Here is a 16,545-nt window from a genome sequence, read left to right as displayed (position 1 = left end):
ATGAGGAAGGTCTGACCACCGTCTATGGGAGTCAAGATCGCCCCGTCAACGGAAGATTAGAGGTCCCCGATCGTTGGAGGACAAAGAAGGGAGAGATTGAACTTTTTTTCGCCTTCCATCACAGTGAGGAATGTGGAGGAGTCACTGTGGTGGATGTTCATGTTAAAATGTATTTTGTGTGTTCTGTTGCTTTATAGTGGTATGACTGTATGACAAATGAAATTCCTCGTATGTTGCAAAACATACTTGGCTAATAAAGTATGATTATGATTATGAATATGATTATATGGGGTAAAAGCAGGCACGGGTTACTGATTGTGGATGATCAGCCAAACATCCTTTGCACCACTTCGCCCAGGATTCACAGCAACTGGGACCTCAACGCCTGCCATCTCGTCGCCCTTTCTCCCGTCATGCAGTGACCCTCTGTGGCTCCGGTTTCAACATACTAGGAGCATGGAGAACCAGCTGGGAACAGACATCGCCACCTCCTCAATTCACTGTCGCACCGAACACCACAGCCCCACCCGGCTCGGACACGCCCCGCAAAGAGTGGGCCGCCCTGAACCGGCTCCATACAGGGGTTGGCCGGTTCAATGCCAACATGCATCATTGGGGGTTGTGTTCATCAGCAGCCTTCGTGTGTGGAGCAGACCAGCAAACAGCGCAGCACGGCATGTCCGACTGCACTGTCCTCCGTCCCCTGATGGAGGGTAGATTTCACGGCCCTCGACAACAGCACATTGCACTGGCTACAGCGCCTGGAGGGCATCACATAACTTCTGCTGCCTCAAATGCAAGAAGAAGAAGCCATGATCACAGTGAATGGCGGTGCTGGCTCGAAGGGCCAAATGGCCTCCTCCTGCACCTATTTTCTATGTTTATATAGAGTCAGAGAACAGTACAGCAGGAAACAGGCCCAGGAAATGATGCTCTACGATGCTCTGTATCTTGTACTGTGCACACCACCAGACTCAGGAACAGCTCCTTCCTCTCTGTTATCAGACTCCTGAACTCATATAAAGGGGTGACACTCAGTGGGCCAAAAGGCCCGTTTCCATACTGTATCTCTTAAAAAAAACGGAATCTTCGTAACCCAAACAATTAAGGGCCTGTCCCACTTAGGCGATTTTTTAGGCAACTGCCGGCGACTGCCATAGTCGAAACAGATCGCCGGAAAACCGGCGACTGGACACCCCCCTACGACAATGTTTACGACAACCTACAACAATCTACCACCTAGTCGACGTCAAGCAACGGCAAGCTACCAACAACCGGTGACCCAATAGTCGCGACTTAGGACGTCCACCTACGACCGCACCTACGACAACCTACGACCGCACACAGGCGACAACTGAAGTCAACCGATGTCCATCCGCGACAAGCTACGACCCTGTCGGCGACAACTGAAGACAATTCACATCATTTTGGCCTCCAGTTTTGACGCCGGTACCTGTCGCCAGTTGACGTAGTCGCCAATGGAATTCACCGAAGTCAGCACCGGTAACAACCTACGTCACCTGGCGACAACCTACAACAGCACCTACGTCAGGAGACGTCAAGCTACGCTCATTGGCGTCAAACCCACTGTCGCCGAAATTTTTTCAACATTCTGAAATTCCAGCGGCGACGAGAAAGACGCTACGACTCTTTGGAGACGACTCATGACCGTACAGACGACCTCCCGGTAACCATGTGGCAACAGCCTAGACGCCGATAGTCGCCTAAAACATCGCCTAAGTGGGACAGGGGTTTAGGCAACTGAACCATCCTACCAATAACTAGAGAGGGCTCCTGAGCTACTCCCTACCTCATTGGAGACCCTGAAAATTTATTTGATTTTATCTTGGACTAAACGCCTTGATTGAATGGCGGAATAGACTTGATGGGCCGAATGGCCTAATTCTACTATTCCTTATGACTAAACATTATTCTCGTTATTCCCTTTATCCCATATGTGTACACTGTGGGCGGCTCGTTGTAATCATGTACAGTCTTTTTTGTGATAGACACAAAATGCTGGAGTAACTCAGCCGGACAGCAGCATCTCTGGATGGAAGGAATGGGTGATGTTTCGGGTCGAGACCCTTCTTCAGACTGGTTGGAGATAAGGGAAATGGGAGCTTGGGGTTTGGGCGCGGGTTTTTGCAGCAGCTGCAGGTGTGTGGGGCTGGGGGTTTAGCAGCAGCTGCAGGTGTGTGGGGCTGGGGTTTGGGCGCGGGTTTAGCAACAGCTGCAAGTGTGTGGGGCTGGGGTTTTATATACAATAGACAATAGGTGCAGGAGAAGGCCATTCGGCCCTTCGAGCCAGCACCGCCATTCAATGTGATCATGGCTGATCATTCTCAATCAGTACCCCGTTCCTGCCTTCTCCCCATTCCCCCTGACTCCGCTATCCTTAAGAGCTCTATCCAGCTCTCTCTTGAATGTATTCAGAGAATTGGCCTCCACTGCCCTCTGAGGCAGAGAATTCCACAGATTCACAACTCTCTGACTAAAAAGTTTTTCCTCATCTCTGTTCTAAATGGCCTACCCCTTATTCTTAAACTGTGCCCCTTGTTCTGGACTCCCCCAACATTGGGAACATGTTTCCTGCCTCTAACGTGTCCAACCCCTTAATAATTTCTCCCGAGATGCTGCCCAACCTGCTGAGTTACTCCAGCATTTTGTGAATAAATCCCTTAATAATCTTATACGTTTCGATAAGATCCCTTCTCATCCTTCTAAATTCCAGTGTATACAAGCCTAGTCGCTCCAGTCTTTCAACATATCAGTCCCGCCATTCCGGGAATTAACCTAGTAAACCTACGCTGCACGCCCTCAATAGCACGCCTTTTGCAGCAGCTGCAGGTGTGTGGGGCTGGGGTTTAGCAGCAGCTGCAGGTGTGTGGGGCTGGGGTTTAGCAGCAGCTGCAGGTGTGTGGGGCTGGGGTTTGGGCGCGGGTTTAGCAGCAGCAGCTGCAGGTGTGTGGGGCTGGGGTTTAGCAGCAGCTGCAGGTGTGTGGGGCTGGGGTTTGGGCGCGGGTTTAGCAGCAGCTGCAGGTGTGTGGGGGCTGGGGTTTAGCAGCAGCTGCAGGTGTGTGGGGCTGGGGTTTAGCAGCAGCTGCAGGTGTGTGGGGCTGGGGTTTAGCAGCAACTGCAGGTGTGTGGGGCTGGGGTTTAGCAGCAGCTGCAGGTGTGTGGGGCTGGGGTTTGGGCGCGGTGTTTAGCAGCAGCTGCAGGTGTGTGGGGCTGGGGGTTTAGCAGCAGCTGCAGTGTGTGGGGCTGGGGTTTGGGCGCGGGTTTAGCAGCAGCAGATGCAGGTGTGTGAGGGCGCGGGTTTAGCAGCAGCTGCAGGTGTGTGGGGCTGGAGTTTGGGCTGGGGTTTAGCAGCAGCTGCAGGTGTGTGGGGCTGGGGTTTGGGCGCGGGGTTTGGGCGCGGGTTTAGCAGCAGCTGCAGGTGTGTGGGGCTGGGGTTTAGCAGCAGCTGCAGGTGTGTGGGGCGCGGGTTTGGGCGCGGGTTTAGCAGCAGCTGCAGGTGTGTGGGGCGCGGGTTTAGCAGCAGCTGCAGGTGTGTGGGGCTGGGGTTTAGCAGCAGCTGCAGGTGTGTGGGGCTGGGGTTTAGCAGCAGCTGCAGGTGTGTGGGGCTGGGGTTTGGGCGCGGGTTTAGCAGCAGCTGCAGGTGTGTGGGGCTGGGGTTTAGCAGCAGCAGCTGCAGGTGTGTGGGGCTGGGGTTTGGGCGCGGGTTTAGCAGCAGCTGCAGGTGTGTGGGGCTGGGGTTTGGGCGCGGGTTTAGCAGCAGCTGCAGGTGTGTGGGGCTGGGGTTTGGGCGCGGGTTTAGCAGCAGCTGCAGGTGTGTGGGGCTGGGGTTTGGGCGCGGGTTTAGCAGCAGCTGCAGGTGTGTGGGGCTGGGGTTTAGCAGCAGCTGCAGGTGTGTGGGGCTGGGGTTTAGCAGCAGCTGCAGGTGTGTGGGGCTGGGGTTTAGCAGCAGCTGCAGGTGTGTGGGGCTGGGGTTTGGGCGCGGGTTTAGCAGCAGCTGCAGGTGTGTGGGGCTGGGGTTTAGCAGCAGCTGCAGGTGTGTGGGGCTGGGGTTTAGCAGCAGCTGCAGGTGTGTGGGGCTGGGGTTTAGCAGCAGCTGCAGGTGTGTGGGGCTGGGGTTTAGCAGCAGCTGCAGGTGTGTGGGGCGCGGGTTTAGCAGCAGCAGCTGCAGGTGTGTGGGGCTGGGGTTTAGCAGCAGCTGCAGGTGTGTGGGGCTGGGGTTTAGCAGCAGCTGCAGGTGTGTGGGGCTGGGGTTTAGCAGCAGCAGCTGCAGGTGTGTGGGGCTGGGGTTTAGCAGCAGGTGCAGGTGTGTGGGGCTGGGGTTTAGCAGCAGCTGCAGGTGTGTGGGGCTGGGGTTTAGCAGCAGCAGCTGCAGGTGTGTGGGGCTGGGGGTTTAGCAGCAGGTGCAGGTGTGTGGGGCTGGGGTTTAGCAGCAGCTGCAGGTGTGTGGGGCTGGGGTTTAGCAGCAGCAGTGCAGGTGTGTGGGGCTGGGGTTTAGCAGCAGCAGGTGCAGGTGTGTGGGGCTGGGGTTTAGCAGCAGCTGCAGTGTGTGGGGCTGGGGTTTAGCAGCAGCAGCTGCAGGTGTGTGGGGCTGGGGTTTAGCAGCAGCTGCAGGTGTGTGGGGCTGGGGTTTAGCAGCAGCAGCTGCAGGTGTGTGGGGCTGGGGTTTAGCAGCAGCTGCAGGTGTGTGGGGCTGGGTTTGGGCGCGGGTGCAGGTGTGTGGGGCTGGGGTTTAGCAGCAGGTGCAGGTGTGTGGGGCTGGGGTTTAGCAGCAGCTGCAGGTGTGTGGGGCTGGGGTTTAGCAGCAGCAGCAGCCGCCGCCGCGTTGGTTCCCGCCGGGTTTTCCGCCAACGCGCGGGCGGAGCGTCCTTGGCGACCGGCCGGGCGCCGAGCGAGGGGAGCATGCGCAGTGCCGGCAGGTTCCCGGCCGGAGCATGCGCAGTGGCGGCGAGCGGGCGGCCGGGGCCTGCGCAGTGGGAGAGCGCCCGGCAGGGGCGGGTGGACGCATGCGCCGTGCGGCCGGCGGCCTGGAGATGGAGCCCGAGCGGAGTGAGGTGAGTGAGAGAGAGGGAGAGAGAGAGAGGGAGGGAGAGGGGGAGAGAGAGAGAGGGAGAGAGAGGGGGGGGAGAGGGAAGGGGGGGTGAGAGGAAGAGAGAGAAGGAGAGAGAGGGGGAAGGAGAAAGGGGGGAGGGAGGGAGAGGAGGGAGAGAGAAGGAGAAAGAGAGGAGGGGGAGAGAGAAAGGAGAGAGAGGGGACGGGTTAGAGAGGGGAGAGGAACAGAGGGGATAGGTGGAGGAGGGTAAAGAGTGGAGGGGAATGATGGGATTGAGGGAGGGAGGAGGCTGAGGAGGGTGGTGTGTGCGGGGTGAGGTGAGTGGTTGGGGTGGGGAGGGGAGGGGAGGGGGTGGGGAGGGGTGGGGAGGGGTGGGGAGGGGAGGGGAGGGGAGGGGAGGGGAGGGGTGGGGGTGGGGAGGGGAGGGGAGGGGGGGTGGGGAGGGGAGGGGAGGGGTGGGGAGGGGAGGGGGTGGGGAGGGGTGGGGAGGGGAGGGGGTGGGGAGGGGTGGGGAGGGGAGGGGAGGGGTGGGGAGGGGAGGGGAGGGGGGTGGGGAGGGAGGGGAGGGGGAGGGGAGGGGTGGGGAGGGGAGGGGGTGGGGAGGGGAGGGGGTGGGGAGGGGGTGGGGAGGGGAGGGGGGTGGGGAGGGGTGGGTTGGGGAGGGGAGGGGTGGGTTGGGGAGGGGTGGGTTGGGGTGGGGAGGGGTGGGGAGGGTTGGGGTGAGTGGTTGGGGAGGGGGTGGGTGGGGGAGCGGTGGGTTTCAGGAGGGGAGGGGTCGGTGGGTGGGTGGGTTGGGGAGGGGAATGAGGGAAGAGGGAGGGGATTGAGGGAGGGAGGAGGCTGAGGGGGGGTGGGGGATTGTTATTCACCGGCATTCGTTAATGGTGATTTTAATGGTGATTTTATGGTGGTAAGTGTTGGGGGGTCAGAGCAGCGGTGTAGTGTGGTGGGACCATTCTTACCCTAAACGTTGCCTGCCCATTCTCTCCACAGATGCTGTCTGATTCACTGAGTGTTTTGCCCAGAATCCCAGCATCTGCGGTCTCTTGTGTCTCCGTTTCTATGCCCTTGCTCCCATTCTGCTCAGCCTTTGTCTCCTTTGATCTCTTCCATTTCTCTGTGTCTCCCTCTCCCCTGACTCTCAGTGGAAAGAAAGGTCTCGACCCGAAACGTCACCCGTTCCTTCTCTCCACAGATGCTGCCCGTCCCGCTGAGTTACTCCAGCATTTTGTGTTTATCTTCGGTGTAAATCAGCATCTGCAGTTTCTTCCTACACACTTTCTCACTTTCTCGTTGCTCTCCCTCTGTGCTTTGGGCAACATAGAAAACATAGAAACATAGAAAATAGGTGCAGGAGGAGGCCATTCGGTCCTTTGAGCCTGCACCGCCATTCAATATGATCATGGCTGATCATCCAGCTCAGTCACCTGTACCTGCCTTCTCTCCATACCCCCTGATCCCTTTAGCCACAAGGGCCACATCTAACTCCCTCTTAAATATAGGCAATGAACTGGACTCAACTACCTTCTGTGGCAGAGAATTCCACAGATTTACCACTCTCTGTGTGAAGAAGTTTTCTCATCTCGGTCCTAAAAGACTTCCCCCTTATCCTTAAGCTGTGACCCCTGGTTCTGGACTTCCCCAACATCGGGAACAATCTTCCCGCATCTAGCCTCTCCAACCCCTTCAGAATTTTATATGTTTCTATAAGATCCCCCCTCAGTCTTCTAAATTCCAGCGAGTACAAGCCCAGTCTATCCAGTCTTTCCTCATATGAAAGTCCTGCCATCCCAGGGATCAATCTGGTGAACCTTCTCTGTACTCCCTCTAAGGCTAGAATGTCTTTCCTCAGATTAGGAGACCAAAACTGTACACAATACTCCAGGCGTGGTCTCACCAAGGCCCTGTACAACTGCAGCAGAACCTCCCAGCAGAACAAGCTGTTGCTGTGGTATGTTTTTGAGCAGTTGTGATGTGCTGTCTTGCAGGTGATCGCGACGACGCCGCCAAGACCCTGTTGCATGGAGGAGGAGGGGGAGGAGGATGTGAGTCAGGCCAGCAGCCCTGGCAGTGGTACTCACGTGTCCAGCGTGAGCGGCTTCTCATTGGGAGAGGCCATCGTCCAGCGAGCAAAGCAGGTAACCGGCAAAGCAGACAATAGGTGCAGGTGGCCATTTGGCCCTTCGAGCCAGCACCGCCATTCATTGTGATCATGGCTGATCATCCACAATCAGTAACTTGTGCCTGCCTTCTCCCCATATCCACTAGCCCCTAGAGCTCTATCTAACTCTCACTTAAATCCATCCAGTGAATTGGCCTCCACTGCCCTCTGTGACAGAGAATTCCACAAATTCACAACAGTCTGAGTGAAAAAGTTCCTTCTCACCTCAGTTTTAAATGGCCTCCCCTTTATTAAACATAGACATGGACTAGACATAGATTTATTCTTAGACTGTGGGCCCTGGTTCTGGACTCCCCCAACATTGGGAACATTTTTCCTGCATCTAGCTTGTCCAGTCCTTTTATAATTTTATACATTTCTATAAGATCCCCTCTCATCCTTCTAAACTCCAGTGAATACAATCCCAGTCTTTCCCATCTTTGTCTGTGAGAAGTGAGTCACAAAGTTCTACAGGCCGGGGTCGGGCCCTTCGGCCCACCGTGTCCATGCTGACCAAGTTGGCTTACTAGGCTCGCCCCATTTGCCCGCATTCGACCTGTATCCCTCTAAACACTTCCTGTCCGATTGATCGGTTCTTGCTTAGTTGCTTCTCAGCTGTTATCAGGCAACTGAACCAACTCGAGGGCGGTCCTGACCGACCATCCACCTCTGGAGACACTTGAACTATCTGTCTTTAATCGGTGAGGATGGACTATCTTTGATTGGACTTTATCTTACTCTAACGTTATTCCCCTATCCTGTATCTGTACACTGTGGACGGCTTGATTATAATCACGTGTAATCTTTCCTCTGACTGGTTAGTACGCAACTAAAGAGCTTTTCACTGTACCTCGGTGCACATGACAGTGAACTAAACTCAAGTAAATTCATTAAGTTTATGTTCATATAGGAGCAGAATAGGAGCAGGGATCTAGCCCTACTGTCTACCTCATTAGAGACCCTCGGACTATCTTTAATCGGACTTTACTGGATTTACCTTGCACTAAACGTTATTCATGTTATTCCCTTTATTCTGTATCTATACATTTGATTGTAATCATGTATTGTCTTTCTGCTGACTGATTAGCAAGCAACAGAAGCTTTTCACTGTCGAGGTACATGAGACAATAAGCTACACTGAAACTGAAGCTTTGTCCATCCTGCCCAATGTGGCTTACTGAGCTAGCCCCATTTGCCTCATATCCCTCGGAACACTTCAAGTGCTTGATTAGTGCGGGTGTCAGGGGTTACGGGGATGGGGTTGAGAGGGAAAGGTGGATCAGCCATGATTGAATGGCGGAGTAGACTTGATGGGCCGAATGACCTAATTCTGCTCCTATCATTTCCGATCATGATAACATATATAACATATAACATATAACAACTACAGCATGGAAACAGGCCTGTCCGGCCCTGCCAGTCCACGCCGACCATTCTCCCTGACCTAGTCTCATCTACCTGCACTCAGACCATAACCCTCCAATCCCCTCCTATCCATATACCTATCCAATTTACTCTTAAATAATAAAATCGAGCCAGCCTCCACCACTTCCACCGGAAGCCCATTCCATACTGCCACAACCCTCTGAGTAAAGAAGTTCCCCCTCATGTTACCCCTAAACCTTTGTCCCTCAATTCTGAAGCTATGTCCCCTTGTTGGAATCTTCCCCACTCTCAAAGGGAAAAGCCTACCCACGTCAACTCTGTCCGTCCCTCTCAAAATTTTAAAAACCTCTATCAAGTCCCCCCTCAACCTTCTATGCTCCAAAGAATAAAGACCCAACCTGTTCAACCTCTCTCTGTAGCCCAAGTGCTGAAACCCAGGCAACATTCTAGTAAATCTCCTCTATACCCTCTCCATTTTGTCGACATCCTTCCTATAATTTGGCGACCAGAACTGCACACCATACTCCAGATTCGGCCTCACCAATGCCCTGTACAATTTCAACATTACATCCCAACTTCTATACTCGATGCTCTGATTTATAAAGGCAAGCATACCAAACGCCTTCTTCACCACCCTATCCACATGAGATTCCACCTTCAGGGAACAATGCACAGTTATTCCCAGATCCCTCTGTTCCACTGCATTCCTCAACTCCCTACCATTTACCCTGTACGTCCTATTTTGATTTGTCCTGCCAAAATGCAGCACCTCACACTTATCAGCATTAAACCTCATCTGCCATCTTTCAGCCCACCCTTCCAAAAGGCCCAAGTCTCTCTGTAGACTTTGAAAATCTACCTCACTATCAACTACTCCACCTATCTTAGTATCATCTGCATATTTACTAATCCAATTTGCCACACCATCATCCAGATCATTAATGTAAATGACAAACAACAGTGGACCCAACACAGATCCTTGGGGCACTCCACTAGACACTGGCCTCCAACCTGACATACAATTGTCAACCGTTACCCTCTGGTATCTCCCATTCAGCCATTGTTGAATCCATCTTGCAACCTCACTATTAATACCCAACGATTTAACCTTCTTAATCAACCTTCCATGTGGAACCTTGTCAAATGCCTTACTGAAGTCCATATAGACAACATCCACAGCCTTGCCCTTATCAATTTCCCTGGTAACCTCTTCAAAAAATTCAAGAAGATTAGTCAAACATGACCTTCCAGGCACAAATCCATGTTGACTGTTTCTAATCAGGTCTTGATTATCCAAATAATTATATATATTGTCCCTAAGTATCTTTTCCATTAATTTTCCCACCACAGACGTCAAACTAATAGGTCTATAATTGCTAGGTTTACTTTTAGATCTTCTATACCTTTTGCCTGATGGGATTTAATCCCTTCTGACATGCAGAGTGGAATGAGGGAGGTCTAGGGGGCCCTGTTGTAATTGTCACACCTGAAGGAAGTTTCAGTGGCAGGCGAGCTGCTGCTGCTGCAGAGGTGTAAACGGGAACCACAACATCATGGGCTTGTTATCTAACGTTCCTCTTGTGGGCAACCTTTTTACACAGAGGGTGGTGGGTGTATGGAATGAGGTAGTAGATTTAGAGGGTTATTCCGGCATGGTGGCGCAGCGGTGGAGTTGCTGCCTCACAGCGCCAGAGACCCGGGTTCCATCCTGACCACGGATGCTGTCTGTGCGGAGTTTGTACGTTCTCCCTGTGACCTGCGTGGGTTTTCTCCGGGTGCTCCTGTTTCCTCCCACACTCCAAAGACGTGCTGGTTTGTAGGTTAATTGGCTTTGGTAAAATTGTATGTGTCCCTAGTATGTGGGAATACTTTATTGCCACTTGTGACCAGGCGCAGTGAAATTCTTTGCTTGTGTTCCCAATGTATACAAAATGGCAGCCACCCACGGCTTTGACAAAGTCACAAAGCACGCTGGCTCCCCCTTTTGTTCTTTCCGCCCCCTCCCATAGTGGTTCCCCCCACGCCGGGTCCTCCATTGTTCTCCCCCCCCACATCCCACATGGCGGTCCCCCACGCCAAGCCCTCCATTGTTCTTCCCCCCCACATCCCACATGGCGGTCCCCCCACGCCGGGTCCTCCATTGTTCTCCCCCCCCACATCCCACATGGCGGTCCCCCACGCCAAGCCCTCCATTGTTCTCCCCCCCCACATCCCACATGGCGGTCCCCCACGCCAAGCCCTCCATTGTTCTCCCCCCCTACATCCCACATGGCGGTCCCCCACGCCGGGTCCTCCATTGTTCTCCCCCCCCACATCCCACATGGCGGTCCCCCACGCCAAGCCCTCCATTGTTCTCCCCCCCCACATCCCACATGGCGGTCCCCCCACGCCGAGCCCTCCTCCATTGTTCTCCCCCCCCACATCCCACATGCCTGTCCCCCCACGCCGAGTCCTCCATTGTTCTCCCCCCCACATCCCACATGGCGGTCCCCCACGCCGGGTCCTCCATTATTCTCCTCCCCCACATCCCACATGCCTGTTCCCCCACGCCGAGCCCTCCTCCATTGTTCTCCCCCCCCACATCCCACATGGCGGTCCCCCACACCGAGCCCTTCATTGTTCTCCCCCCCTCCCCCCACATCCCACATGCCTGTCCCCCCACACCGAGCCCTCCATTGTTCTCCCCCCCCACCCCCCACATCCCACATGGCGGTCCCCCACGCCGAGCCCTCCTCCATTGTTCTCCCCCCCCACACATCCCACATGGCGGTCCCCCACACCGAGCCCTTCATTGTTCTCCCCCCCTCCCCCACATCCCACATGCCTGTCCCCCCACACCGAGCCCTCCATTGTTCTCCCCCCCCCCCCCCCCCCCCCCCACATCCCACATGGCGGTCCCCCCACGCCGAGTCCTCCATTGTTCTCCCCCCCACACATCCCACATGGCGGTCCCCAACGCCGGGCCCACCATTATTCTTCCCCCCCTTTACGGTTGTCCCTCCATGGGATAGTATTGAACAGTGTTACTATGCGGGGATCGCTGGTCGGCATGGACTTGGTTTAGTTTAGAGATACAGCGCGGAAACAGGCCCTTCGGCCCACCGACCAGTGATCCCCGCACACTAACACTATCCTACACACATTCGGGATAATAATTTACAAGCATACAAAGCCAATTAACTTACAACCTGCACGTCTTTGGAGTGTGGGAGGAAACCGAAGATCTCGGAGAAAACCCACGCAGGTCACGGGGTGAAGGTACAAACTCCGTTCAGTTCAGACAGCGCCCGTAGTCGGGATGGAACCCTGGTCTCTGGCGCTGCAAGTGCTATAAGGCAGCAACTCTACCGCTACACCACCACTTGATGGGCCGAAGGGCCTGTTCCCGGGCTGTATCTCTAAACTAAGCTAAATGCAGGCAAAAGTGGCTAGCTGAGGTGGGGCACATTGAACAGAGTTGAGCGGAAGGGCTTGTTTCAGTGGTTTATGATGTATAACTATTCGCGGCTCTGCAGAGTGTGCTGACTTGGTGCTGTCCTTGCTTTAGGGCACTGAGCTCTGGTCCCAGCTTCACTCAGGACCGGATACGGATACGGGAGAGCTGACCTCAGCAACCGCGGCCCGTGTGCTGGCGGCAGGGCCAGAGTTCTCGCAGACCCTCGACGAGCTCCCCACCATGGAGGAGGGAACCATCACCTTCACCGAGCAACTGAGCCCATCGAGCGAGTCCGGACAATTCCAAAGCCCACAGATGTTCGGTACGTGACCATTTAAGTGTAGGGAAAAAACTGCAGGTGCTGCTTAAAATCGAAGGTAGACACACAATGCTGGAGTTACTCAGCGGGCCAGGCAGCATCTCGGGAGAGAAGGAATGGGTGACGTTTTGGGTCGAAGAAGGGTCTCAATAGACAATAGACAATAGGTGCAGGAGTAGGCCATTCAGCCCTTCGAGCCAGCACCGCCATTCAATGCGATCATGGCTGATCACTCTCAATCAGTACCCCGTTCCTGCCTTCTCCCCATACCCCCTCACTCCGCTATCCTTAAGAGCTCTATCCAGCTCTCTCTTGAAAGCATCCAACCAACTGGCCTCCACTGCCTTCTGAGGCAGAGAATTCCACACCTTCACCACTCTCTGACTGAAAAAGTTCTTCCTCATCTCCGTTCTAAATGGCCTACCCCTTATTCTTAAACTGTGGCCTCTTGTTCTGGACTCCCCCAACATTGGGAACATGTTATCTGCCTCTAATGTGTCCAATCCCCTAATTATCTTATATGTTTCAATAAGATCCCCCCTCATCCTTCTAAATTCCAGTGTATACAAGCCTAATTGCTCCAGCCTTTCAACATACGACAGTCCCGCCATTCCGGGAATTAACCTAGTGATCCTACGCTGCACGCCCTCAATAGCAAGAATATCCTTCCTCAAATTTGGAGACCAAAACTGCACACAGTACTCCAGGTGCGGTCTCACCAGGGCCCGGTACAACTGTAGAAGGACCTCTTTGCTCCTATACTCAACTCCTCTTGTTATGAAGGCCAACATTCCATTGGCTTTCTTCACTGCTTGCTGTACCTGCATGCTTCCTTTCAGTGACTGATGCACTAGGACACCCAGATCTCGTTGAACATCCCCTCTTCCTAACTTGACACCATTCAGATAATAATCTGCCTTTCTATTCTTACTTCCAAAGTGAATAACCTCACACTTATCTACATTAAACTGCATCTGCCATGTATCCGCCCATTCACACAACCTGTCCAAGTCACCCTGCAGCCTTATTGCATCTTCCTCACAATTCACACTACCCCCCCAGCTTAGTATCATCTGCAAATTTGCTAATGGTACTTTTAATCCCTTCATCTAAGTCATTAATGTATATCGTAAATAGCTGGGGTCCCAGCACCAAACCTTGCGGTACCCCACTGGTCACTGCCTGCCATTCCGAAAGGGACCCATTTATCCCCACTCTTTGCTTTCTGTCTGTCAACCAATTTTCTATCCATGTCAGTACCCTACCCCCAATACCATGTGCTCTAATTTTGCCCACTAATCTCCTATGTGGGACCTTGTCGAAGGCTTTCTGAAAGTCGAGGTACACCACATCCACTGACTCTCCCCTGTCAATTTTCCTAGTTACATCCTCAAAAAATTCCAGTAGATTTGTCAAGCATGATTTCCCCTTCGTAAATCCATGCTGACTCGGAACGATCCTGTTACTGCTATCCAAATGCTCAGCAATTTCGTCTTTTATAATTGACTCCAGCATCTTCCCCACCACTGATGTCAGACTAACTGGTCTATAATTACCCGTTTTCTCTCTCCCTCCTTTCTTAAAAAGTGGGATAACATTTGCTATCCTCCAATCCACAGGAACTGATCCTGAATCTATAGAACATTGAAAAATGATCTCCAATGCTTCCACTATTTCTAGAGCCACCTCCTTAAGTACCCTGGGATGTAGACCATCAGGCCCTGGGGATTTATCAGCCTTCAGTCCCATCAGTCTACCCAACACCATTTCCTGCCTACTGTGGATTTCCTTCAGTTCCTCCATCACCCTAGGATCTCTGGCCCCTAGAACATTTGGGAGATTGTGTGTATCTTCCTCAGTAAAGACAGATCCAAAGTAACGGTTTAACTCGTCTGCCATTTCTTTGTTCCCCATAATAAATTCCCCTGCTTCTGTCTTCAAGGGACCCACATTTGCCTTGACTATTTTTTTCCTCTTCACGTACCTAAAAAAACTTTTGCTATCCTCCTTTATATTATTGGCTAGTTTACCCTCGTACCTCATCTTTTCTCCCCGTATTGCCTTTTTAGTTAACTTTTGTTGCTCTTTAAAAGAGTCTCAATCCTCTGTCTTCCCACTCTTCTTTGCTATGTTATACTTCCTCTCCTTAATTTTTATGCTGTCCTTGACTTCCCTTGTCAGCCACAGGTGTCTCTTACTCCCCTTAGAGTCTTTCCGCCTCTTTGGGATAAATTGATCCTGCAACCTCTGCATTATTCCCAGGAATACCTGCCATTGCTGTTCTACCGTCTTCCCTGCTAGGGCCTCCTTCCAGTCAATTTTGGCCAGCTCCCGCCTCATGCCTCTGTAATCCCCTTTGCTATACTGTAATACCGACACTTCCGATTTTCCCTTCTGCCTTTCCATTTGCAGAGTAAAACTTATCATGTTGTGATCACTGCCTCCTAATGGCTCTTTTACCTCTAGTCCCCTTATCAGATCAGGATCATTACACAACACTAAATCCAGAATTGCCTTCTCCCTGGTAGGCTCCAGTACAAGCTGTTCTAAGAATCCATTCTTGAAAGCACTCTACAAACTCTCTTTCCTGGGGTCCATTTCCAACCTGACTTTCCCAGTCTACCTGCATGTTGAAATCTCCCATAACCACCGTAGCATTACATGCTCGACCCGAAACGTTTCCCATTCCTTCTCTCCCGAGATGCTGCCTGACCCGCTGAGTGACCATTTAAGTGTTGTGCATGAGTCCATGTTTTCATCTTACTTGCATTTAACAAAATGGTTGGATTTAGTTTACTTTCGAGATGGAGCGCGGAAACAAGCATTTGGGCCCACAGTACTCACCGGCCAACACTAGCACTATCCTGCACACTAGGGACTATTTACAAAAGTCAATTAACCTACAAACCTGCACGTCTTTGGAGTGTGGGTGGAACCGGAGCTCCGGGAGAAAACCCACAGGGAGAACGTGCAAACTCCTCGTAGACAGCACCCTTAGTCAGGATGGAACCCAGGTCCCACTGCGCCACTATACCACCCTAGGACAAGCTAATGGAATAAGGATGAGCAACGCTGACAAGGTCAGCATTTACTGGTCTTTATCTACTGTTCCTCATGCTTTAGGTTCACTGAGTTACAGGGAGAAGCTTTGTTTTGCATGCTGTCCAAACAGCTCAGATAATGCTATGTCTAAATACAATCAAGTTAAGCACAAATATAACAGGTAGAGCAAAGGGGAAGATACAGAGTGCAGAATATAGTTCTCAGCATTGTTGCATCAGTTCCACAGACAGAGTCCAATGTCTGCAAAGGGGTAGAGGCGAATCTGACAGTACCCTAGCTCATGGAAGAGCCGTTCAGAAGCCTGATAACAGAGGGGAAGAAGCTGTTCCTGAGTCTGGTGGTGCGCGCGTTCAAGCTTCTGTATCTTCTGCCGGTCTAGAGCAGGGAGCAGAAAGAATGACCGGGGTGGGACAGGGACAAGGCGTTGATTGTGTTGCCGATTTTACTGAGGCAGCGTGAAGTGTAGATGGAGTCGATGGTGGGGTGTGTGGTGTGTGTGACGGACTGGGCTACATCTACAATGGTGGGGAGTGTGGTGTGTGTGACGGACTGGGCTACATCTGCATCAATCTGCAATGTCTTGTGGTCTTGGGCAGAGCTGTTCCCAAACCAAGCTGTGGTGCACCGCAACAGTGTGCTTTCTATGGTGCACCTGTAGACGTGTGTGGGAAACATTGGAGACATGCCGAGTATCCTCGGGAGGCAATCTCTCCAGCTTAATGACATCCCCCTACACTGTAGTTTCAACAATGCAGTATGAGGGTAGTTTCCCTTTTGCTTCCACGCTTTTCGATTGAAAGTCAAGTTGAGCTTAATCTCATACCTACAAGTACGCTGAGATGCAGATACAATAAAAAACCTGCTTGCAGCGATAACACAGGTGCATAGACACAAACCAATACACAAAGACATAAATCAGATGTACATTACACATACAAATTCTGCAGGACAGTTAAAAGGAATGCAAAAGAAAAAGAAATTAGTGTAAAACAAAAAATAAATGTCGAAACTGCAGATGTGTAGGAAAGAAAACTGCAGATGCTGGTTTAAATCGAAGGTAGGCACAAGATGCTGGAATAACTCAGCGGGACAGGCAGCATCTCTGTAGA

General features: G+C 52.6%; 1 protein-coding gene across 1 annotated transcript in view; it reads left to right on the top strand.

Annotated features, from left to right (window-relative positions):
- The window catches only part of LOC144598289 (uncharacterized), a 74,523-nt gene continuing 57,978 nt past the window's right edge, over positions 1 to 16,545 (top strand). The window contains exons 1-5 of the mRNA XM_078408261.1: positions 1 to 9; positions 1,625 to 1,687; positions 4,821 to 5,072; positions 7,060 to 7,209; positions 12,166 to 12,376. Coding sequence (XP_078264387.1) covers positions 1 to 9; positions 1,625 to 1,687; positions 4,821 to 5,072; positions 7,060 to 7,209; positions 12,166 to 12,376 — 685 coding nt within the window. The remainder of the gene's footprint in view (positions 10 to 1,624; positions 1,688 to 4,820; positions 5,073 to 7,059; positions 7,210 to 12,165; positions 12,377 to 16,545) is intronic.

This window comes from Rhinoraja longicauda, chromosome 1 (assembly GCF_053455715.1).
Source record: "Rhinoraja longicauda isolate Sanriku21f chromosome 1, sRhiLon1.1, whole genome shotgun sequence".
Taxonomy (NCBI): domain Eukaryota; kingdom Metazoa; phylum Chordata; class Chondrichthyes; order Rajiformes; family Arhynchobatidae; genus Rhinoraja; species Rhinoraja longicauda.
Note: the sequence above shows the minus strand (reverse complement) of the source record. Positions and strands in the feature narration are given on the sequence as shown.